A 22,890-nucleotide genomic window follows, 5' to 3' on the forward strand; every position below is an offset into this window, starting at 1 on the left:
AGGCAGCCGTTCCCAGGCAACTGGAAAATTAAATCGCTAATTGCTAGGCAACGAGCACTTCATCAGCCAACTCTCGCTCGATAGCGGAGAAGTCGAACAGAGCAAGGCTATATAAACCTAGGGCCCCACTGATCAAATATTATGTGATTAAGTAGGCTTTTTGGTTCGATTGGTTCGAGATCAAGATATATAAGTGTGTAAAAGTCGGGCGGGAAATCAGGTTGAGATAGGAATCTTGGTTCTAAGAGTTTCCTAGCTTGTATCAGGTTGAGGTTGTAGGTACCTATGCAACTTTGACTTTCGACCAACTTTACTGTTACTGATAGTATGATACTGACGCCTTGCTTTGGGGGTGGGTTCTTGTTTTTACATTTTATTTCAATTTGCGTGCTCTGGTTTCGATTGAGTCTGTGAATGTACTCTGAATTGAACACCATTTAATGGTGTTACTAACACTAATGGTGACCATTAGTGTTCAAGCCACTACATCAGTAGGCGGAACTTTGGTCAAGCGTACCCATTTTCGGGAACGCATTTTCGTTCCCATGTTTGGGAACGATTAACCCAAATATGGGAACGCCATGCAGGCATTATTTAAAACAAGAAAAATAACCGTTAAATGACGTCCAAAAAATATAAAACGATCGTGAACCGCCTGATATTTGTCTCAATATTGTTGGGAAAGAGTCTGATATTGTAAGGCTCATCGTAGTTTCAAATCGTTCCCCTATTTCTAAAGCAGTCCATCACCCGGGCCGCGAGCCCAAATTTGGGAACGCTCTCGTACACTGGCGCTGCAAGCGTTCCTTATTATGGGAACGGCGTACCCAAAATTGGGAACGATTTCACCGACGCCTTTTTCGAGGCTCTTTTCATTAACAAGCATCACGACCAATGCCGCAAGTTATTGTTAACGCAACAATCATAAGATGATCTTTCCGGCAAGACCGCCGCATGTTTCGCCGGATCTTCTGCGCGATCTTATTCCCGTCGATCCCGCAGCGGGCACGCTGCGAATTACGTAATCTGCAGGATTACGCAATTCACAACGCTCAGCGACGTTCAACAAGGTCTTCCATACCTATATCCACCGTCCACGCCGAGGATGGAGGCATTTCAAGCACCTGTCTGTTTAACACTGATAGTTGACAAGCACAAGTAAGCATCCAAAAATGGGAACGCTGAATATGTTTCACTCTCAAAACACCTAGTCCCAATACAAGTCTAGTTTCTTCCTTTCTTAATGAGTGTAAGTGGCAAAACGCCTGGCAGGATGGGCACGAGAAATGATCGAAATCAGCATAAAAATTATAAATAAGCAACACAGAGCGACCTATATAAAAGAAATTCCCCCAAAACGATCATGCTTAGAAAAACCGAAGACAAAAACCACGCTCATGACGTTCCTTAAAAACAACGCTAAACAGCTAGCATCCAAATAAAATATGTCTTTCGGGGCTGATAAAATACGGCTGAATAATTTTCGACCACTTAAACTGAGTTTACAACAGTAGTTCGGTAAAATCACGCACGTTCTACGCGGTCGTCCGCCTCGACACCAAATGTCAACAATTTACCTCGGGACTGTCCGCGTGTTCGCTTGCATATGTCAGCATCTGGTGTCGCTAATATGAAACTTCATAACCAGGCGAAAATTATTATACTTGACCTCAAAATGTAAAAAACGATTCATTTTCCTTAAAATTGCATGTTAAATGTAGTATAACCCATGTTTTCACCATTCCGTCATTTAAAAAAAATCATTAAAAATATCATTCCACGGTCAATTTCCTTGTTCAACGGTCAGATTAAAGATAATTTTATAGAGATTTAGTAGATACTTAAATTAGCATGCACTTTTTTGAGACGTGATGCACTAATGAGTTTTAGTGGGCGAACGGCCGAAAAATTACCTTCCGTTCTCATAAATGGGAACGCCCGTTCCCATAATTGGGAACTCCGTTCCCAAAAATGGGAACGTTCCTATATTTGGGTACTCATGACCATAGTTCCACCTACTGACATAGGTATCCTCTGAACGTGAACCTTGACCTCTGATGGCGGACTCATGTTAAAAGCTGCCGATTGCCACAAAACTTTCAGTGCCCTCGCATTAATCAATTTTACACCTACCCTGAAAATTTCATGACCCTGACCCAATTTATGACCTTTGACCTTTGACCTAGGTACTTTTCGAGACCATGTTTGGCCGGCATCGCCATTTGGCGTATGTCAGCTCGCATTAGCTGCGCGTTTTCAGTCTTTTCGTGGTGTCAAGCATTCAAACATGTGTTATGATGCTGGTCCCATGCATAAGGGTTGGTGTCAAGGTCATTTGAAGCTCAGATCAAGTCATTGACCTTTGATGACCTCGGTTCACTTTTTCGAGTTTTACATGTTTCTAGGTTAGTTTTTTTTTTTAAAAGCTGAATTCGAATTTAGCAACCATTTAAACATTTACAAAGAAGTTTTGGCCCCTTCGTAACATGACATGAAGCTGTCAGAGGCGGTTGGCACGTACTACGAATATGCGACGTACTAGGAATGCTCGATAGTTGACTTGACCTGACCTGACCTGGCCTAAATGCATGAAGACATCATCTGTGATAAAAACTAACATGATATTCGTTATCAGCACCCCGAAAACCCCTATAGCAGCCGCACTTAACGACGCTCTAACAGGTTCCGATTTTCCCGACTTTTGGCCGGGTCATTGACCTAACCTGGTCAACCAATGACCTAGAACCTTAAAATTGGGTACCATCGGCTTCCATTCGTCACGGGCAACACGCTTTTTTCGCAAAGCTCTAGCTCGATCAAGGGCCAAACGGCGAGAGGGGTCCAACGGACGACGGACCCCCTCCCCCATACGTTCGAGGCTGGCAAAACACCAATGTGGGCCAAGGTTAAGCCAATTTCTATGAATTGATGTGCCGCGCTAGGTCTGCATTTGCCACCTGGTGCAGAAGGTCCTCAGTGAGCGGAGCTGCGACCTTGGTTAGCATCTGCGCTTCCAGCGCCGTGCGGCAAGCCGCAACTGGTACAACGTCCGCCTCGGCCGTGACCCCATGGTGGGGGACCGATCCGATGCAGTTGGTGACGAACTGCGGCGCGCATCTCACGCCCCAACACCTCCATGTCAGTCCTGGCCGTCGCTGGCAGCCAGGCGGCCGTTGTGTGTTCGATGGCCTCTCTGACGTGGCCGATGGCGACAGCTCGGGGCTGCCGCTCCTCCGTGCCCAGCTGCGGCCAGTGATGTGTCGAAGTTGGGCGATGTGGGGGCGGACACGGCAGCGAAGGTTGCGGCAGTGCGGGCCGAGCCCCAGGGTCCTGTCCAGCACCACGTACTTCACGCCGAGCAGTCTCTCAGCTCAGGGCCGCCTCCCTTCCGCCATCTTGCCCGCCACACGGTTATGGCAACCGATGGCGTCTCGGTGGCCTTGCGACAGGACTAGAAGCTTACTTTTCTGGCTGGCTACTTCCGTCTTGTCCCGGGCCCATCTGAACAGGGTGTCCGCCGCTCGCTACGCCCGCTCCCATACAGCGTCGATCTTGTTGTCCGAGCAATGTCAGAGGGTGTCGTCCACGAACACGGGTGGCGTGGTTCCTGGCAGAGGGCTGACGCTAGCGGTGCCGACCACAACAAAAACAATACTCGGGACAGAACACTGTCCGGAGGAGCAAAGCGCAAAACGCTTGTCGAAGGAATAGCCTCGTCGAGGAGAAAAGGATCGATTTTGAGAGGACAGAGTTTTGTGTAGGCTACCAGGACAGCTACAAAATCATGATCTAAGTTTCAAAGCCGGCTCCTATTCAGAGCAGACAACCTACCTACAGGGTGATCCAAAAAATTTGGAACCCCTAAATCAAAATGTCTATAAGTCCAAAAGTATTCACTTTATTGAAAAATTGCAAACACCATTAGAAAGAGCATTAAATCCTCTATAAAATCACGTCAAATTAGTGCATGTATGTTGTAAAGCACTGACACACTATAAGCTTTTGGGATGAGCGTCAGAAAACTGAGTGAAACGAAATCGCCAATTGTTAACAATGCACTGAATCCGTTAGCACTCCATCTGTTGTTTTTTGCGAATAACACCACATCCAATTTAAATTTTATTACATAAAAGTTTACACAGAAGCACACAATAGAACAGATACACGCGTCCTAGTTCCGCTGTTCATCCCAGCATGTGCTCAAAGCGAGCTCCGTGGGCCGTCACGCAGGCCTGCAGTCGCTTCGGGACGGCTCCGACGGCGCAGGCCAGCAGTCAGTCTCTGGGACAACTGATCCTAGCAGGCCGTCAACCTTTCCTTCAACTCCTATATGGTGCTGATCCTCTGACCTCTATGCATAATTCGCTCCAGTTCGCTCCACACGAAGAAGTCCAAAGGGTTGAGGTCAGGACTCTTCGGTGGCCAGGCATCTGGCTCGATGATGGCCGGGCAGGCTTCCAGAAACTCGACCACTGAGTGGGCCGTGTGGCACGGGGCACCGAATGACTATATTTTTTTTTTTTTGCTCCTGTTGAAATTCATTTTTTTTACAAAAGCACGTGAATGAGCTATTTTTATTCATGAACATCCAACATGCGACATGGTCAGAACGTGGTCAGAACAGCAAACCGCAAATCACTGATTTGCGCATAATGTTCAAAACCGTTTCAGTGAGTTTCGTGACACAAATTTTATAGGCATATAACTGGGGCAATATTTATAGTAATAATTAAGTTCAATCAACTTGGTTTTATAGAGAATTGAACGCTCTTTCTAATGGTGCTTGCAATTTGTCAATACTGTGAAAACTGTCGGACTTCCGGACATTTTAATTTAGGGGTTCCAATTTTTTTGGATCACCCTGTATATAAATCTATTTTTAAGTCGTGCAATTTTAAACTCCATGAGTGACTCTTACCCCAGATTCTGATGCATGTTTCGGAGTCTGAACAGTCAGTTCCGTGACTGCTCAGTTATTTTCTAGAGTCAAGGCAGCTTGGACGGTCCCGACTCAGACTCTTGGGTTGTTGTTATAACTCCAAGTGACTTCGACTCCAAAGCTCTGATGCAAAGTAGATGTTGATGAATTATCAGCTTGTATTGCAAGCTTCATGGTTCAAGGTGGCTTGCAAGGTTGCCAGGTTACAAGCTTGAAGGTTTTGGTTTCATTTTTTCGAATGTATTGTGCTAACTGCTATCCCTTTTTTATTGCAATGTTTGACTATTTCCTCAGTAGTACAGGTGGATAATCACTGACAAGTATCAGCACCTTTTTCAGGAGCTGGTAGGTGGCGCCGTTTCACTGTCAGAAGCTGATCTACCCTTGCTGTTCCCGACCGGCTGGCGTCTCTGCTCTCCCCCGCGCCTGTGACTTGGCCGGCAGCGCTGCGCCGCCATGGCCGACCGGCTGACGCAGCTGCAGGACGCCGTCAACGAGCTGGCCGAGCTGTTCTGTAACAGTGTGGGCATCCTGCAACAGCAGGCGGCGCCCGGCCACTTCCCCGGCTTCGACCGCGCCGGCGGCCGCACGCCGCAGCACGTGCAGCCGGCAGAGGACTACGCCCAGCTGTTCGCCACGCTTATCGGACGCAAGGCCAAGGACATTGACACGCTGATCGACTCGCTGCCCAGCGAGGACTCCTCCACCGAGCTGCAGGTGAGTGGATCCCCCCACACCGAGCTGCAGGTAAATGGACCCTCCCCCCCCACTCACACACGGAGCTGTAGGTGAGGACTCCTCCACTGAGCTGCAGGTGAGTGGATCCCCCCCCCACACACACACACCGAGCTGCAGGTAAACGGACCCCCCCCCCCCTCCACTGAACTGTAGGTGAATGGACCCCTCCCACACCCACACCGAGCTGCAGGTAAATGGACCCCTCCCACACCGAGCTGCAGGTAAATGGACCCTCCCCCACACACACACACACCGAGCTGCAGGTAAATTACCCCCCCCCCCACACACACACCGAGCTGCAGGTAAATGGACTCCACTCACACCCACACCGAGCTGCAGATGAGGACTCCTCCACCGAACTGCAGGTAAATACCCCCCCCCCCCACCCCACCCCCACCCACACCGAGCTGCAGGTGAGGACTCCTCCAATGAACTGCAGGTAAATGCCCCCCCCCCCGCCCCCCCCCCACCGAGCTGCAGGTAAATCCCCCCCCCCCCCGCCCCCCCACACCGAGCTGCATGTAAGGACTCCTCCACCGAACTGCAGGTAAGTCACTCTGCTCTCAGAGCTATACAAAGTACGGGTGAATGGAAACTCCTCCACCAAAATGCAGAAGATAACTTCCTCACCGAACTGTGACGGAGATCCCACTATCACTGACGACCCCGTGAGGACTCAGCACCTCTCATTAAGAAGTGGGAGCAACTGCTGCTGTATGGCACCTCGCTGGCACTGTATTCAACTCCGAGCCCACCGCTGACCGGGCCACCTCTACCGGCAGCTGTCCGCCCTGGAGCTGCTCGAGCGGGAGAACGAGGCGGCCGGCCAGCGGCTGCGGGAGGTGGTGTCCCGCGGCGAGCAGCTGCTGCAGCGGATCCAGGAGGCGCTGCACGATATCGCGCAGAGCCAGCTGGACACACAGCTGCTGCTGGCCGGACACCGGCCCGAGCCGTGACCGGAGCGCGCGCCCGAGTGTACACCGGTGGGTTCGCGGCGAATGGACGCTAGTGGGTATGACGGGGAGAGGACGTCTTTTGACGGCACCCCTACCGCCTGGACATGGTCAGTGAGGGGCGGCGCTCGCCGCTGGAAGGTGCAAAGAGCAGTGGACGAGGAACTTGCCGTGCGCTGAAGAGACGCGCTGTGTTGTGTTGAGAGACGATGTTGGATGTGTGGGGGAATGGGGGTTGTCTAGCGCTCTTTTGTACGTTTGTCCCATACGTTTTCACAGGATGAGGTGAGGGAATGGCTCGGCGACATCTCACATTGAAGATGCACGTTCTTAAACGTATCGTAAACGCGAATGCTGTGTGGTGGCATTTGTGTAAACGTATTAGCACGAAAGGTACAGCGGTTTGAATCTTGTCGCTATCCTTGAAAGGTCATTATCATTCGTTATCATTTTGTTTTGAACTTCTGTCTGGCCATTTATATTCGAGAGATTACGAACTTCTCTAATTTATGCCGATTCATTCATTCTGAAATTGAAATTGAGTTTTTTTTTTACACAATTCGTGACGGCTTTGCTGAATCAGACACGTCACTGGGTGTAATCCGGATGCGTTGGGCTATATTTATTGTCTCGGTGAACATGAAATTGTTCAGTTGATAACATATTTTGCGAATACATTTGTTGAGACTGTACTATTTATCCCGTCCAAAGTATCGGACCGCTTTTTATCCACTGCTTCCGATAGCGGCTCATTACCAAAGTCAGCACGTTTTTGGGGTGTAAATCAACGACATGAATCGTCGACACGTTTTCAGTCTTAACGAGTCCTCCTTTTGTGGCCCTGTTGTTACACTTCCTGCGAATTTTACATCGACTAATGCACTGACGTCCTAAAGTTGTTACAAATTGCTGCCTGCACCGCAGTGTTTATATCGATAATGTGATTGCGATCATCTCTGGTTTCATCAAATTGTTTTCGTTGCGAAACTACGGATCCTCTGCTTGCCCATTATGATGCTGTTCAAGGGCACTACGAGCCACAAGCCTGTCACCTCTATATGTTCCTTATACGTACTGGCGTAGACCTTCGTGGGTTTCTTTGATTTCGCACCAAGAGAGCAGCGATGGGCAAGAAGAAAGGAAAGGGGAAGAAGAAGAAGGCTAAAGAGCCGAGTAAGGATCCGAAAATCACCATTGCCGAGTACCTGTGAGTATTGCTTCTGTTGCCCCCCCCCCCCCCCCCACGTACACACTCTAGTGTTGCTGATTGAGTTGAGCTGATTCAGGCCATATGTTTCAGATAGCGAGATCCCTACGTCCACAGATAGTCCTTATTCAGCCATCAGCCATCTAAGGTTGCCTAATTTAGTGTCTGCCACAGTGTCACCCCTCCACGCCTCATATGACGTGATTTCATCTGGCAGGCTGGACTGCGGGACGCAGAAGAAGCTTCGTCTGATGGAGAACGCCAAGGAATGGGAGGACGAAAACCGAGAGCTTAAGACCCAGGTACCTAGGTAATAACCATCCTGCAGTGTCCCTGACATGGCATCCAAAATTAAGTTACATCAACCCATGACTCAATTTCGAACAGAATTGACATCAACCCATGACTCCATCTTGCCCTGTTGACTGCTGCCTGGATGTGACCGATTCACCGCCCCAACGACCTTGTCTTGGAATACGGCCCACAGCCTCACACCCGCCCCTAATTATCTCGTACCGCGCCGTCCGTCAGGTGGGCGGCCAGCGGTCGGAGCTGGACGCCACCATCGCGTTCCTGCGCCGCCAGGAGGGCTCAGAGCGGCGCGCCTGTGACGAGGACGTGGCCGCGCGAGACGGCGAGATCGGAGAGGCGGAGGCGCAGCTGCGCGCCGAGCAGCGCCGCCACGAGCGCGCAGAGTTCGGTTAGACGCCGGCCGGCCGCGGGTGGGGCGGGGCAGAGAGGTCCGGGGGGAGGGACCGGGACACCGCGCTGGTCGTAGGACACCCCATGGAGTGCATGAACGAAAAAAATGTTTCCCTCCCAGGGATTAACGTAAATCGCTTATCCCTTAGAGTGCGGGAAAAAAGGACGGAGAGGGTGGATCCTTAAGAGGGCTAAACGGGTTGATAGGTGGAGAGGGTGAAGCCGTGCATGCCTCGTGCCTTGTATTTGGTGACATCGGCCTGTCCCGGCTACCCTAACACCGCGCCCATGCCCCTCAGAACTCAGTTGGGACCCTAACACGTCCGCGCCTGTGCCCTCAGAACTGTCTGAGGAGGCCTGTTTCTAACATCGAACCTGTGCCCCTCAGATCTGTCGGAGGAGGCCTGTTCCTAACATCTCGTCTTTGCCTCTCAGTTCGGAGATTCGTCCCTAACACCGCACCTCTTCCCTCAGAGCTGTCGGAGGAGCTGCGAGAGGTGATGATGGAGGCGACCGACAAACAGGAGCAGGTCGACTTCTGGAAGAACTACCCCTTCAACCAGAACCTGGAGAAACGAGAAAAGATAAAGTGCCTGAAACTAGGAATTCAGCAGATCGATCAGCTTCATGACGCATTTGAAAGTGAGCGTCAACTTACACTCAGTTTGATTCATCCGAGTCATTCGAATCGATTTTTTTTTTACAAAATGCTTCGATAAACTCCGCTGCTGAATCTGATTTGTTCTAGTCGACAGTGGACATCCAACTCCGACTACCAGTTACGTTTCCATGATTGGTACAACGCGCATTCACATTCGGTGAGTTCGCGCTGTGTCTTTCGGTAACCAAAACCCGTTCAACTCACACTAAGTCTGACCCGTGATTCCTCCAACCCTCGTCCGCCACTGACACTCACCTCCCACATCTCCGTTCGGCAGCCCAGCTGGACGGCAACTTCCGCTACATGCAGAACTACCTGGTGTCGGGCCACGTGCGCCGTCTGGAGCGCGCCAAACGGAGCGCGGCGGCGCGCGCGCTGCGTCACGTCTCGTTGAGCGACCACAGCGACCTGGTGGCGCAGGCGGCTCTCTGTCTGCAGAGCGTCATCAACCACCAGCACGGCGACACGCTGCGAGACCACATGGACTGGATCGGTGAGACATTAGATGCATTGGATCCGTGAGAGACATGGACTGGTTTAGTGAGAGTGGGCTGGATCGGTGAGAACTGATGGACTGGATCGATCCGAGATAGACTGGATCGGTGAGCGGGGTGGGGAGGAGAACCTGCCGGAGGAGGCGAGTGAGAGGCGGATCAGTGAGCCAACTCTGCCCCACAGCTGCCCATTTGATGGATGTGTGCCGGACGGCGAGCCCTGTGATGTAGGTGGGCTACTCTCAGTCCCCCTAAACTGGCTTCCCTGACGCTCTCCTCTGCTCCCACGCCGGCAGAGGGCCAGAACTCGTCTCTGAAGCACTCGCTGGCGCCGCTGCGGCGTCTGGACCCGCCGGCGGTGGCCTCCGCGCCGTCCGGCTCTGACTGCTCCATCTTCCGTACGGAGCCGGCGCCGGCGCCGTCGGACGACGGCGGCCCGCTGCGACTGCGCGTCGAGGGCATCACGCACCTGCTGACGGCCGCGCGGCCCTCCTCCGCCGAACGGGCGCTCATCGACCACGTGCGGGACACCACGCTGGAGCGACTGCGGCCGGACGAAGACGAGCAGCGGGCGCGCGCGCTGGCCAAACTGGTGCGGCCGGCGGCCAGCGAGCACGGCGGCTCGGACGACTCGCTAAGCCACTCCGGTTCAGAGTCTGACGTCAGCCGTCTCAGTGACGACCAGCTGCTGCCCTTCGAGTCGCCCATTCAGGTGAGTCGGAGAGTTGCCCGTACGGCCGTGAGCAGATTTTAGAGCATTTATCAACTGTAGCTATCACCAAAATGGGAATGTAGAAGATGAATGTTTGGAGCCGCGTGTCACTAATCATTGAGTACAAGCGAGTCTCTGAGACAGTTTATAACGGTGCAAACCACGCCACACAGCCGTGGTCACTGGTTAGTGGTTAACCCCGACCTGTCCGTTCATTTCGGTCGTGTGCGGTACCACTTATTTCTCGGCTCGTTGCCCGCAGGTGCCGGCGTCGGTGCGCAGACAGGCGCTGCGCCCGTTCGAGGAGTGGTCGCGCCAGCGGCACTGGTGGCGCGTGCAGGCGCCACGGCCGCGCACCCGGCGCTGGCCGGTCACCGGGCCGCACCTGGCGCTCTACGCCGACCAGCCGCCCGTGTTCGACCTGTCCGGGCCCAAGGTGATCAACGAGAGCCCGTCCGTGTCGTCGGCGCACATCTCGGACGACTGGGAGCTCGGCAAGGTGGGCTGGCAGGAGCACCTGCGGCGCCGCTCCGTCATCAGCGCCGACAGTGCCGGCGCCGGACTGGACGCGCCGCCGGCCGCCGGCCGCGCGCACAGCGGCGCCCTGGACGCCAGAGCCGGCTCCTCGCGGGCCGCGACTGGGAGAGCCGGCGGCACGGCGCCACCTGCGGCCCGAACTGGGAGGGGGTCGGCCACGGGACGGCCCTCGGGCAGCTCACTGGCCAAGAGCTCCTCCAGGAGCGAGGTGAAGACAAACGCATCGAAACAATCGATAACCAGTGCCAGTTCATCGAAAAGCGTCACGACAAAGGCTTCCTCCAAAGCGACATTGAAAACTGTCTGAACAAAATACTGACGATAAATTATTTCCTTCTTGTGCATTCAATGACTTTTTTTTTGCAAAATGATAGAATCTGCAAGTACCTGTATTTAACCGGCGACGGAATACACAGTCTATTGCACCAAATACATGGCAAAATCCACCAGTCATTCGCCTTTCGATCACGGTCACAAGTTGTCCATTCAACAGTAGCGGCTCGAAAGTCGAAACCATCGTCGGCACGACACAACGTGTCAATATAAAAGTGGTGCGCACGACAAATGCCAAACTTCACATGGGGTGTCCAAAATCAATCCAACCTGATCTCACAAGTGGAACAGTGGCCATCGGCTCAAAACGGCCAATATCACTAACACACGGCAGCAAAACGGGCACCAAAAGGATGTAAGTCAGTAGACACGGACAAAAGTCAATGCCATCTGATAACAAGGCCAATATTCGACATCTTTCCAACAAGCATCGTCTTATAATGGCATGACAACGAACTTTCACGAAAAAAATTGACAATTCACACGGATCGACTGCGATTCACTCTTTCGACATCAATTCGCCCTGATCACCGTTTGACTCCCGTGTCGCCGGGGTGCCGGTCGGCCGTCCCTGACGGGAGCGGACGGGCAGTGTGCGCCGAGTCCGAGCGTCAGAAACGGCCAGCAGCTGTGGCTCACTGCGCCCGGCACCTGCAGCCAGTGGCCGCTCTGTACCCATCGAGCAGACACCGGACCTTACAACCCCGCCCCTCCCCACCTCTCTCACACACACACCGACACAGCGCCCCAACTGTGCGACCCTACGTGGAACGACCGAATCAGTCGGCACCATGGCCCACTACCCCGTCACCACGGGAGGGCTCCCAACCAGTGGTAACCCGCCACCCGCCCATGGTGAGCAGACGCATATCGTTAGCATTCGTTATTCAGGCCTAACCGGTCGGCTGGAAGACTATTTCTGTCCGACGAATATCACCTTGTCCTTGGACTCGGGCACGACTGGAGCGGCGGCGGCGACCGGTGCCGGGTCGCTCTCCGCGGCCGGGGTCTCCGACACCGGGCCGGCCGCGGCCTCCTCCTCTGCCTTCGCCGCCAGCCGCCGGGCGCGACCGCCCAGATACTCGTAGTTGATAAAGCGGCCCAGCTGAAATAGAACGGCGTGACGTCACCAGTGACGTCAAAACAGCTGGGATACCAACGAGAGAACGGTGTTAAAGAGACGTTTGAGCGGGGCAATACAAAATCAGTTGTATTTCGCAAACACGTTGATCGACCATTTAAAAATAGATGGTCGGGACTGGCAGACTTCTCCACTGCTGATGAATGTCATGAGGCAACATGACAAGTTGCAGCATTCGATCACGGTATTATTGCGCAAACACTGCAGGACAGGCTCATGCTACACATTACGTACTGGCCAATAAACATTGGGGACGACCGCGTGGGCCGCTCAGGCGTCTGGACTCTGTCGCGACGTGAGGCACCAGACAGGGACTGTGTCGCCATACCTGGGTCAGTTGAGCGCACTCGTTGGTGAAGTGGCAGGCGAACAGCAGGAGGTTGCGCGGCTGCACCATCCAAGCAAAGCGCATGAACACGGCGCTGTAGCACGTCAGTGCTGAAATGGGAGCGATGAACGTTCATCAGAGCGGCATAACTCGAAGGTAGCTAAATGGGCTATAGGAAACCGCTATAATTTGGAGAATCAAAACCCAGCTGTTTCATAAATATGAAATTACCCAGTACCAGTGCTCGTGCCTCCTGCGGCACAAAGCGATTCGGTGAACACGGGCCAGTTTTCGATTCACGGCGACTGATCGCTCAGAGCCGAAACACTCAACCGGGTCCGAAGCCGTCTCGGCATTTTACGAACCCGTCTCTCTTGATTAAATGTAGGAACACAGATAAGCTGGGCAATTCACAAAATGATGTATACACTAGGTCACCCTCCCGCGCCTACCGGCGCTAATCGTCGTATATAGAAAACCCTGCCCGTCCTAGGTCACCCTCCCGCTCCTACCGGCTTTAATCGTCGTTTGAACATCTATATAGAAATCCCTGCCCGTCCCGTCCATAATGCCCGCTTCTCTCTCTCTGTCTCTCTGTGTCTCTGTGTCTCTGTGTCTCTGTGTCTCTGTGTCTCTGTGTCTCTGTGTCTCTGTGTCTCTGTGTCTCTGTGTCTCTGTGTCTCTGTGTCTCTGTGTCTCTGTGTCTCTGTGTCTCTGTGTCTCTGTGTCTCTGTGTCTCTGTGTCTCTGTGTCTCTGTGTCTCTGTGTCTCTGTGTCTCTGTGTCTCTGTGTCTCTGTGTCTCTGTGTCTCTGTGTCTCTGTGTCTCTGTGTCTCTGTGTCTCTGTGTCTCTGTGTCTCTGTGTCTCTGTGTCTCTGTGTCTCTGTGTCTCTGTGTCTCTGTCTCTCTCTCTCTCTCTCTCTCTCTCTCTCTCTCTCTCTCTCTCTCTCTCTCTCTCTCTCTCTCTCTCTCTCTCTCTCTCTGACTTTGTCGATCACTGATCCAATCGTATGCTTACTTACCCCTCCCCATCCGTCTCTCTCCCTCCTCTCCCCGTCTCCTTCATCGCACTTCTTCGCTCCCCTCCCTCCCTCCCTCCCTCCCTCCCTCGATTTCCTCCCCTTCCCTCCACTCCCTCCCTTCCCCTCCTCTCCCCTCCACTCCAATCCCCTCTTGGTACTGAAAAAAAAAGTACTGGCTAGTGGCTTCTTCCCCGCCCGCGCCGCAGATGCATATACGTTTTTATGTCCCAGTTCAAGACGCTATACGTATGTATATTGGTACGCTCGTAATAGGTCACCCTCCCGCGCCTACCGGCGCTAATCGTCGTTTGAACTATTTATATACACTGTGGTTTGAACATATATAAATCCCTGCCCGTCCTAGGTCACCCCCCCCCCCCGCGCTTACCGGCGCTAATATTCGTTTGAACATCTATATAGAAATCCCTGCCCGTCTTAAGTCACCCTCCCGCGCCTACCGGCGCTAATCGTCGTTTGAACATCTATATAGAAATCCCTGCCCGTCCCGTCCATAATCCCGTCCATAATGCCCGCTTTTTCTCTCTCTTTCTCTCTCTCTCTCACTCTCTCTCTCTCTCTCTCTCTCTCTCTCTCTCTCTCTCTCTCTCTCTCTCTCTCTCTCTCTCTCTCTATCTCTCTTTTCCTTTCCCTTTCTCACTCCCTCCCTGCGCCTCCATCCCTCTTCCCTCCCTCCTCTCCGCTCTCTGACTTTGTCGATCACTGATCCAATCGTATGCTTACTTACCCCTCCCCATCCGTCTCTCTCCCTCCTCTCCCCGTCTCCTTCATCGCACTTCTTCGCTCCCCCATCCCTCCCTCCCTCCCTCCCTCGATTTCCTCCCCTTCCCTCCACTCCCTCCCTTCCCCTCCTCTCCCCTCCACTCCAATCCCCTCTTGGTACTGAAAAAAGTACTGGCTAGTGGCTTCTTCCCCGCCCGCGCCGCAGATACATATAAGTTTTTATGTCCCAGCTCAAGACGCTATACGTATATTGGTACGCTCGTAATACTAAACATGATCGCTATTTTTTTCAGTATTTTGTGGAATTCTGTGACTAACCTATCCCAAATCTGAGTGACTCGCCCCGACCCTCCCCCGCCTTCCTCCCTCTGCACCCCCCCCCCCCCTGGACCCACCACTCACGATCGGTAATGTTTTCAGTGCTAAAGATATAATTATGCCTGCTCTGTTTCCGTCTCCGTCTTCCCTTTCTGCCTTTGTCTCTACTCTCTGTATCTGTCTCGTCTCGGATTCCATCCCCATCTCCGTCCCAGTTCCCGTCCCAGCTCCAATTCCCGCTCCCGCTCCCGCTCTCTTTCTCCGTCCCCGTCTTCATCCCCCTCCCGCTGACCGCTTCATCTCCGTCTCCGCCTCTGTCTCTGTCTCTGTATCTGTCTGGTCTCCGATTCCGTCGCCGTCTCCGTCCCCGTTCCCGCGCTCCCGCTCCCGCTCTCTTTGTCTCCGTCTCCGTCCCTGCTCCTCCACTACTGGCCGCTACATCTCCGTCTCCGTCTTCGTCTCCGTCCTGTCCCCGTGCCCTTCACCGTCCCCACTAAACATAATCGATAATCTTGTCAGTATTTTGTGGAATTCTGTAACCAACCTATCCCAAATCTAGGTACCTCGCCTCCCCCCCCCCCCCCGCCCGCCACTCAGGATCGGTAATGTAGTTATTCGTAGCGGCCGAGTGCTGCAACAAAGCTGTAAGCGCATTTTAAAAACGTCTTTCGGCTCCATCCTCTGTACTTGTTCTCTCCCCGACTCAATCATTTGCTCACTTGCCCTTCCTTCTCTCCCTCCATCATTTCTTTACCCCCTTCCCATGGCTGTATCATGCCGCATTCCCGCTGTCCGGCAGCGGCCGCTCTGACGGCACCGCAGTAACCGCACCAACCCCTCCGCCCGCTCGCCCCACACTGCGCCGCCGCCGGCCCGTGACTGCGGCCGGTCGGTCACGTGAGGACCGCAGCGACCTCTACGGGGTCGCGACCCTAGCGGCCGGGTACTGCAACTAAAGATGGAAGTACGTTTTAAAAACACCCCGAGCTGGAATCGAACCAGCGACCCATACCCCAGAAATCCACCACTCTACCAGCTGAGCCATCAAGGACGCAAGAGTTCACGCTTTGAATAAGCCATGGTACTCTGCACGGCTTGATGACATGGTCTGGTGCGTATTGCGGTGTTTTACGGCGAAGTGGTTGGGAGCAAATTTGGTTTTAAATGAAGGTTATACGCCATGTTTCTTGACCAAATTTTCAGAACAAGAGGGCAAAAGCAAGACAGTAGGCTGGAATTGGTTGTCCAGCGGCGACATGCACGTTTTATGATTGGCGATCGCCGGTCGTGTGAGCTGACGTCACGCAGACAGTCAGCGCCATCTCTGGAGCGTCTGGCGACATAGTCGAGGGGCCGAGTTTGGCTATTTGGGGGGTGCAAATGCGATTAAAAATGTGCCGCGCACATAGCCACGATCGAGAGCTGTCGATTGGTGGTTGAATCGTGTCTGTAGGTGGTGTGGTTTGGGCGGTTATCCCAAAAAACTGAAACGCTTCACGTATTATTTATTGTCGATATATGTAACCAGCATTTAGTGGACCTCACCAAACGTCATTTTTCCCGATATGATTTCCGGGTCTTTCTTGATGTCGGCTAGTGCTGCCAGCGGAATGCCCCAGTTGGCCACAGGCCCCCAAAAATGGGTGCTGCGAACACAATGGAGCACCTGTCAGTTTGTCATGGCATTGTGATGAATGCCTGGCTCCGTTGACATCAGTGATATGAGGCACAATCAATAATAAACAGCACTGACAATAACTAAGACACAGTAGTCTGATGTTGCATTCAGCTGTTGCTGTATTCTGAGGACTGGCATTGTACCCAGGACAGCCAAAACTTAACCCGCGACCTGGTGGGGGGGGGGGGGGGCTATTTTTTTGCCCCCATCCAGACTTTTCGATATATCTCCAGAACCGCTGCGCCGATCGTCACCAAACTTTCAGTACCCTCCCGGACATCAATTTTACACATTGTGACCAAAAATTTTTCCAAATGACGTCAGAGTGACGTCATGTTCTGCCGTTTTCGACCCAAAAAAAAAAGGGTTTCGCGGGAAGAGCTGTCAGGCCTATAGCTTTGCAAATACAGAAAAATGATAAAAGACATAAAAGCTGTAGAATGAACAGGGCTACAAAACTGCTATCTCGGATTTTTGAGATTTTTGGATTTTGACCCCAAAAATCAAATTTTTTTTTTTTGGATATGATAATCGAAAAATCCAAAAAGTTTTTTTGGATTTCGCAAAAACCGGAATATATGTGATAGTCCTTACCGCCTTCCATCCACATATTGAATTTGAGATTGATACCTCTTTTTTTGGCGAAGTTATAGCGAAAAAAACTGTTCAAAATTGATGACGTCAAATTTTCCAACTCAATTTTTAGCAATTCTAGACCCCGTAGCGCAAAACAAAGACCACCATTAGACTCCCCGTGACGAGCTGCATCGAATCAATACCCATTTTATGCAAAAGTATCAACTTTAAAATTTGACCTTTTTTGGCCTGACCTTGACCTGACCTTGACCTGCACTTCACCAGAAAGTGACCTAAGCCGTACCTGATAGTCTTATAACCAACACCATTGAGTTGGAAATGAAAAATTGGCCATAAAACATGCATCACACAACCATAGTACCTAAAGTTGGGCTCATGTGACCTGACCTGTGACCCTTGGTGACCTGACCTGTGACCTGAACTGGTATTGTCAGTGACCTCTAATAGCAACATATCTACTAGGCAACTGACGCCCTATCGCTGATTCTCGACAAAATGCGTTTTCCTCGGTGTTATAGCGCATTCCCCAGAAGACCCGTGAACGGTGAAACATTTCATCTTTGAACTGACCTGTGACGTCATCGGTGACCCCGAGGTCAATAAAATTTGGTTTCCTTCTACAAATTTGACAGGCCTTTCGAACGCCGTTTGAATTTTGCGGATCCGTCCAGTAGTTTCGGAGATACGAGGGGGGGGCAAAAAATAGCCCCCCCCCCACCAGGTCGCGTTATAAACAGACCCCACCAGGGCGCGGGTTAAGCAGCTGATGAGGCCTACAGCAAATTGAAGATAACCTTAATGAAGCACATAGTGCATGTACTTGTATGAGCATGGAAGACTAGCTCTAAAAAGCAAGAAAGAACATTACCCAACTACATGAGCCTACTGCAGTTAGCACAAAATTACATTTGTAATGTAGCTTTTGAAAGCTTTTAGGTACTGACTTTAGGAAGGCTTATTTGGTCGAATATCTAACAGATGCAGGATTAATGATTATGTTGGATCATCTTGTCAGTGTGCTGATGTCGGCTATCCTTTTAATCCTTTTAATCAGTTTTAACAATCTCAAATATAAATGTTAGGCATCAGGACATTACAGGCAGACCTGTCGCCACTAAGAAGCATGCACACAAACAGCAATCAAACTTACCTCATAAAATAATCCCTGGTTTCCTTGCTCTTTATGACATCCATAATTTTCTTTGTAATTCTTGAAGCTGCCATGTTTGGAGAGCTGAGTAGAGGAGCACCTGCCAAATATGATTTAATGTAGGCGTAACTGATCCCATGTGTCATGGTTAATATTTAGTTCACTAACTCATGCAAATGTCAATGAAAAATGGGGGAAAATATGATAAATATAGAGGTAAATGTGATCTTTTCAAAATATTGACTTTAAAGACATAATAATATTGTTTCTGAAAATAAGTGTCTGTCTATATAACCACCTTTTATTTGAATTCTATAGTGAGAAACTTTGCAGATATGAAACTTAACTTACTTTTGTTACCTATTTACACCCAGTTCCATTTCCAAGGCAATTTGCATTTTGCATTGGCACATTCTAAGTAAGCATTAAACCTATTATGATTTAAAGACATGTAAACAAAAAGCCAGAATGAAGTTTCTTGTACTTTTAATCAAAAAGTGCAAAAGCTAGAGGGATAATCCAATTTGAGGCCCTTCAAAATAAAAGTCACAATTTTGCTTATGTTTCCATGGAAATGGGCACTGACACCTGGTAGCTACAGGCAGGGAGCTACCAGGGAGCTCTGGCACTGGGGGAGGGGTCATGGGGGTCCAGACCAAATATTTTCACTTCCGTAAAGCAGCCTTATTTATAAAGGAGTGTATTTTTTTGGTTGGACCACTAAGTCCTGAAACCATGGCAGAGCTGAGGCTGCAGGCAGGTACCTGAAGCTGCAGGCAACAAATAATGTTCTGAGGACTTGAGGAGCCAGGGCCCTGGCCTCTTGGGAACAAATGTATCTTCCCAGCTCAGTGGTTTGTGTTGTTTGTCTGCATCAGTTGTCAGGTTAATGAATATGTTGCATTCTCATCATCACAGGCAAAGGTCAAGCACAGGTCACAGGAGCAAAAACCCAGCATTTGAGCTACACCTTCACAGTTCCCTTAGGTGAAAAGAGCGAATATTGACAATTTAATGGACATGGTATATTCAATGTTGAGAGCATGGAGCATTCCAGACATATTCCGCGTGTCTGGAATATTCCACAGTCAGATTCCACGTGGAATGTGCCTCTCCGAACGCACCATTGCAGGTAACCTACAGTGATAAACCACCGCACCAATCATGGGCAATTAATAATAATTAATAATTGATGCTAAGCACAAGCATGCTTAATAGCACTAATTAATACCATATGCACCAACTTACTAAGCAATAGCGTTACCTTTCAGTCGGTTTATTTGATTTGATATACCCTCAGCCACCCTTGAGTCCCCTGCTTGAGTGTAGCCAGTAACAGTTGGTAGCATTAGGCCAAATGGGCGCTCAAAAACTACTACCCCATAGGGTTTCCATGTTAAATTGACCTTTTTCAAGCGAGCCTCACACGTAAGCTAAAATATAAATTGCCAATATTATTGTGGGGAAAGGTAGCTTCAAGCCTCTCCTACAACCTTTCTATCAAGCGTTTTTCGATGCGGAGGCCATAACAGGTCCAAAAAGCATTGGGCGCTGCCCAAGGCAAGGCCCTATATACCAGGTAGGGTCGTCCGGCGATTCTACCTTTTCGTGACGTCAGCTCGTGACGTCATTTGGAGTCAAGTCTCGAAGCCCCGTTCAATCCCCATGTAAATGAGCGATTTTCGAAGCACTGTAGAATGAAGTCTGCACAAAATATATCAAACCTAAGTATCTTATCTGAAAGAGCAGACAATTTTCTGCAAGTTATCTATTACGTGTTTTTCGCTAAATCTTTTGCTTTTTTCACAAAAGCGTAAAATGTCCCCCCATGTCTCCGCAGCCTCCCTGCCGCCGGCCGCCGCGCGGTCGCGGTAGTGTAGTGGTTAGCGTGCCCGCGCAGTATTCCAAAGGTCCCGAGATCGAATCTATGCGGTGCGGAACTTTAATTGCAATTCCAAGCTGAATATACGCACATTCATAATAAATTCTTATTCGTATAGCTAAACTGTCACCAAGCTATCCATATAAATTGACTTCACCCAAAATATCGGCAAGATTCTATTAAAATATAAATTCAAATATGGCGGCTTGGACTGCCGCGTGCGTTAGGCTCCGCCCATAGCTCCGCCCACATGCGTGACGTCATTCGTGTTAGTGGACACGCAGAGAGATAGGGGACGACATGGGCCTGGCCCAAGGTACCAAAAGCCCCTCCATGAGAGCACAAGTTCCTGCGCATGCGCACATTGCCTCAACCCTGTACTGGCGTACATCAGTGATACTGCTCACGGACTCGGTCAGCTAATCAGCGTCCCCGATTACATTAATAGATGTCGCTAGCATCACGTAAATCCTGCTTGCGAACACGTTTTAAGAATGAAACAGCTGCGCCATTTCCGCCTTCCATTGATTCCTTCCATCTTAGTATCAACTATACGCTTTTCAACTCAAACTTTAGACTAAGTTTTAAACTATGGTCAAGGCCCAGGTTGCACGGACTTATTTCTACTAAACCTACCAGAATATACTTTCACGGTTGATTATTTAAATAATTATTCAATCAAAGTTTCTTTATTATTATCTCGTAATCATTTATAGGCAATTTTATAAATCAACTTTCAATTTGCTTGCCTTTTACTAGCAAAATAACTTTTCTAGTATTGGGTCAACATAGTGGTGTAGCAGTAGGAACCACATCTGGCAAAACCCCAATGCCTACATACAGCAGAAAAGCAGCCACCAGGTGTCGCCACAGTCGCCACTTGGTCGCCACACAGATGTCGCGCGCGGGTCCGTATCAAAGCGTCCAAAACCGCATGCGGTTTTGGACGCTTTGATGGTCCCCCGATAAAGGCATATCCGTGGTCGAAAATAGCTGAGCCCCTCCCAATTTCCAACCACCGACCTCATAAGCAAAGGATGTAAGCGTAATCCTTAAGGGCGACTTTCCTATACATATCCGTACATATGCGTCCTTATGGAAATCGGTAGTGTGGCGATTGGCGACGCGCGCGACGGGGGACCATCAAAGCGTCCAAAACCGCAGCATCCAAGGTACGTAACGTCCACAACCGCAGCGTCCAAAGTACGCAACGTCCAAAAAAGTCCAAAATCGGGTATATAGGGAGCATTCACAACGTCCAAAACCGAAACATCCAAAACCGCAACATCCAAAACGTATAATCCAAAAACGCAACATCCAAGGACGCAGCATCCAAAGTACGCAACATCCAAAGTACGCAACATCCAAAGTACCGCATGCGGTTTTGGACGCTTTGATGGTCCCCCGATAAAGGCATATCCGTGGTCGAAAATAGCTGAGCCCCTCCCAATTTCCAACCACCGACCTCATAAGCAAAGGATGTAAGCGTAATCCTTAAGGGCGACTTTCCTATACATATCCGTACATATGCGTCCTTATGGAAATCGGTAGTGTGGCGATTGGCGACGCGCGCGACGGGGGACCATCAAAGCGTCCAAAACCGCAGCATCCAAGGTACGTAACGTCCACAACCGCAGCGTCCAAAGTACGCAACGTCCAAAAAAGTCCAAAATCGGGTATATAGGGAGCATTCACAACGTCCAAAACCGAAACATCCAAAACCGCAACATCCAAAACGTATAATCCAAAAACGCAACATCCAAGGACGCAGCATCCAAAGTACGCAACATCCAAAGTACGCAACATCCAAAGTACGCAACATCCAAAGTACGCAACATCCAAAGTACGCAACATCCAAAACCGTTAGGTTAGGTTAGGTTAGGCTAGGTTAGGTTAGGTTAGGCTAGGTTAGGTTAGGTTAGGTTTCCTTATCCCCGGTAGGCATTAATCAGTAGGTTAGGTTAGGTTAGGTTAGGTTAGGTTAGGTTAGGTTGGGTTTCCTTATCCCCGGTAGGCAAAAATCAGTAGGTTAGGTTAGGTTAGGTTAGGTTGGGTTAGGGATAGGCAAAAATCAGTAGGTTAGGTTAGATTAGGTTAGGTTGGGTTAGGGATAGGCAAAAATCAGGTTAGGTTCGGTTCGGTTAGGTTAGGTTAGGTTAGGTTGGTTTTGGATGTTGCGTGCCTTGGATGTCATGGTCTTGGACGTTGTGGTTTTGGAGGTTAGGTACTTTGGATGTTGCGTTTCTTGGATGATACGTCTTTGGACGGTGCGGTTTTGGATGTTTCGGTTTTGGACTTTGTGAATGCCCCCTATAAACCCGATTTTGGACGTATTTTGGACGTTGCGTACTTTGGACGCTGCGGTTTTGGATGTTGCGTACTTTGGGTGCTGCGGTTTTGGACGCTTTGATACGGACCCGGACCAGCGTGGTCCCTATCTCTTAACCATTACGGGAGTCTGATGACGTCATCAGGCTTTCGAACGTCCGTTAAATGTTTGACTAAAACGTTTTGTAGCACGCGGTGGTATATGCTGCTTTGCGCGCAACAAATGCCGCACTTTCAAATAAAGTCGCTAGGAACAGCGGAGATCCCAAAAAGTAAACAAAAGTAAAAGTCTAATATCTTGAAAACCGGTGAATATTTTTCGATGAAATTTGGTAGATATTCGTTTTTGCACTTTTTGAACCGAGCGACATCACTTTCATGCCAATTCATTAACTTTTTTGAAGGTGGGAGGGTCCCTTTAATAATAATC

The 22,890-nt window shown here is 50.4% G+C and overlaps 3 protein-coding genes across 18 annotated transcripts; 2 read left to right on the forward strand and 1 right to left on the reverse strand.

The window, feature by feature from the left end:
• Window positions 1-98: 98 nt before the first annotated feature.
• On the forward strand, window positions 99-7,322 carry LOC122383811 (mediator of RNA polymerase II transcription subunit 21-like). Of its 10 annotated transcripts, none has more exons than XM_043370590.1 (3): window positions 99-143; window positions 5,279-5,656; window positions 6,460-7,322. In XM_043370590.1, the coding sequence occupies exons 2-3, from the start codon at window positions 5,396-5,398 to the stop codon at window positions 6,631-6,633; spliced, it is 435 nt and encodes a 144-aa protein (XP_043226525.1). In that variant the 5' UTR covers window positions 99-143; window positions 5,279-5,395; the 3' UTR covers window positions 6,634-7,322. The 10 variants fall into 10 exon arrangements, with proteins under 10 accessions (XP_043226525.1, XP_043226529.1, XP_043226526.1 ...); XM_043370594.1 differs by having other exon boundaries at window positions 128-151; XM_043370591.1 differs by having other exon boundaries at window positions 139-163.
• A 100-nt stretch (window positions 7,323-7,422) lies between these two features.
• On the forward strand, window positions 7,423-11,396 carry LOC122383808. Of its 2 annotated transcripts, none has more exons than XM_043370578.1 (7): window positions 7,423-7,837; window positions 8,055-8,139; window positions 8,369-8,537; window positions 9,014-9,181; window positions 9,478-9,693; window positions 9,991-10,406; window positions 10,669-11,396. In XM_043370578.1, exons 1-7 carry the CDS (start codon window positions 7,755-7,757, stop codon window positions 11,248-11,250), a joined length of 1,719 nt encoding a protein of 572 aa, XP_043226513.1. In that variant the 5' UTR covers window positions 7,423-7,754; the 3' UTR covers window positions 11,251-11,396. The 2 variants fall into 2 exon arrangements, with proteins under 2 accessions (XP_043226513.1, XP_043226512.1); XM_043370577.1 differs by having other exon boundaries at window positions 7,437-7,837; window positions 8,055-8,147; window positions 8,369-8,532.
• Window positions 11,319-19,819, reverse strand: LOC122383809 (mitochondrial pyruvate carrier 1-like). Of its 6 annotated transcripts, XM_043370579.1 has the most exons (6): window positions 19,515-19,525; window positions 19,015-19,119; window positions 18,251-18,350; window positions 16,371-16,471; window positions 12,746-12,855; window positions 11,319-12,381 (listed from the first exon to the last, which is right to left on the reverse strand). In XM_043370579.1, the coding sequence occupies exons 3-6, from the start codon at window positions 18,322-18,324 to the stop codon at window positions 12,190-12,192; spliced, it is 477 nt and encodes a 158-aa protein (XP_043226514.1). In that variant the 5' UTR covers window positions 18,325-18,350; window positions 19,015-19,119; window positions 19,515-19,525; the 3' UTR covers window positions 11,319-12,189. The 6 variants fall into 6 exon arrangements, with proteins under 6 accessions (XP_043226514.1, XP_043226516.1, XP_043226517.1 ...); XM_043370581.1 differs by lacking the exons at window positions 19,015-19,119; window positions 19,515-19,525 and adding an exon at window positions 19,744-19,819; XM_043370582.1 differs by lacking the exon at window positions 19,015-19,119 and having other exon boundaries at window positions 19,515-19,575.
• Window positions 19,820-22,890: the final 3,071 nt, after the last annotated feature.

This window comes from Amphibalanus amphitrite, unplaced genomic scaffold (assembly GCF_019059575.1).
Source record: "Amphibalanus amphitrite isolate SeventyFive unplaced genomic scaffold, NRLGWU_Aamphi_draft 000174F_arrow, whole genome shotgun sequence".
Taxonomy (NCBI): Eukaryota; Metazoa; Arthropoda; class Thecostraca; order Balanomorpha; family Balanidae; genus Amphibalanus; species Amphibalanus amphitrite.

What these genes read in the sequence shown, in the direction of transcription:
- LOC122383811 (XM_043370590.1), top strand. Translation starts at nt 5,396, where the DNA reads ATGGCCGACCGGCTGACGCAGCTGCAGGACGCCGTCAACGAGCTGGCC. An exon ending in ACTCCTCCACCGAGCTGCAG is followed by an intron (nt 5,657 to 6,459) that starts GTGAGTGGATCC and finishes CTCTACCGGCAG; the next exon opens with CTGTCCGCCCTGGAGCTGCT.
- LOC122383808 (XM_043370577.1), top strand. Translation starts at nt 7,755, where the DNA reads ATGGGCAAGAAGAAAGGAAAGGGGAAGAAGAAGAAGGCTAAAGAGCCG. An exon ending in AGACCACATGGACTGGATCG is followed by an intron (nt 9,694 to 9,990) that starts GTGAGACATTAG and finishes CCACGCCGGCAG; the next exon opens with AGGGCCAGAACTCGTCTCTG. An exon ending in CCTTCGAGTCGCCCATTCAG is followed by an intron (nt 10,407 to 10,668) that starts GTGAGTCGGAGA and finishes CGTTGCCCGCAG; the next exon opens with GTGCCGGCGTCGGTGCGCAG.
- LOC122383809 (XM_043370581.1), bottom strand. Translation starts at nt 18,324, where the DNA reads ATGGCAGCTTCAAGAATTACAAAGAAAATTATGGATGTCATAAAGAGC. An exon ending in ACCAGGGATTATTTTATGAG is followed by an intron (nt 16,472 to 18,250) that starts GTAAGTTTGATT and finishes TTGTGTTCGCAG; the next exon opens with CACCCATTTTTGGGGGCCTG. An exon ending in AGTGCGCTCAACTGACCCAG is followed by an intron (nt 12,382 to 12,745) that starts GTATGGCGACAC and finishes GTTCTATTTCAG; the next exon opens with CTGGGCCGCTTTATCAACTA.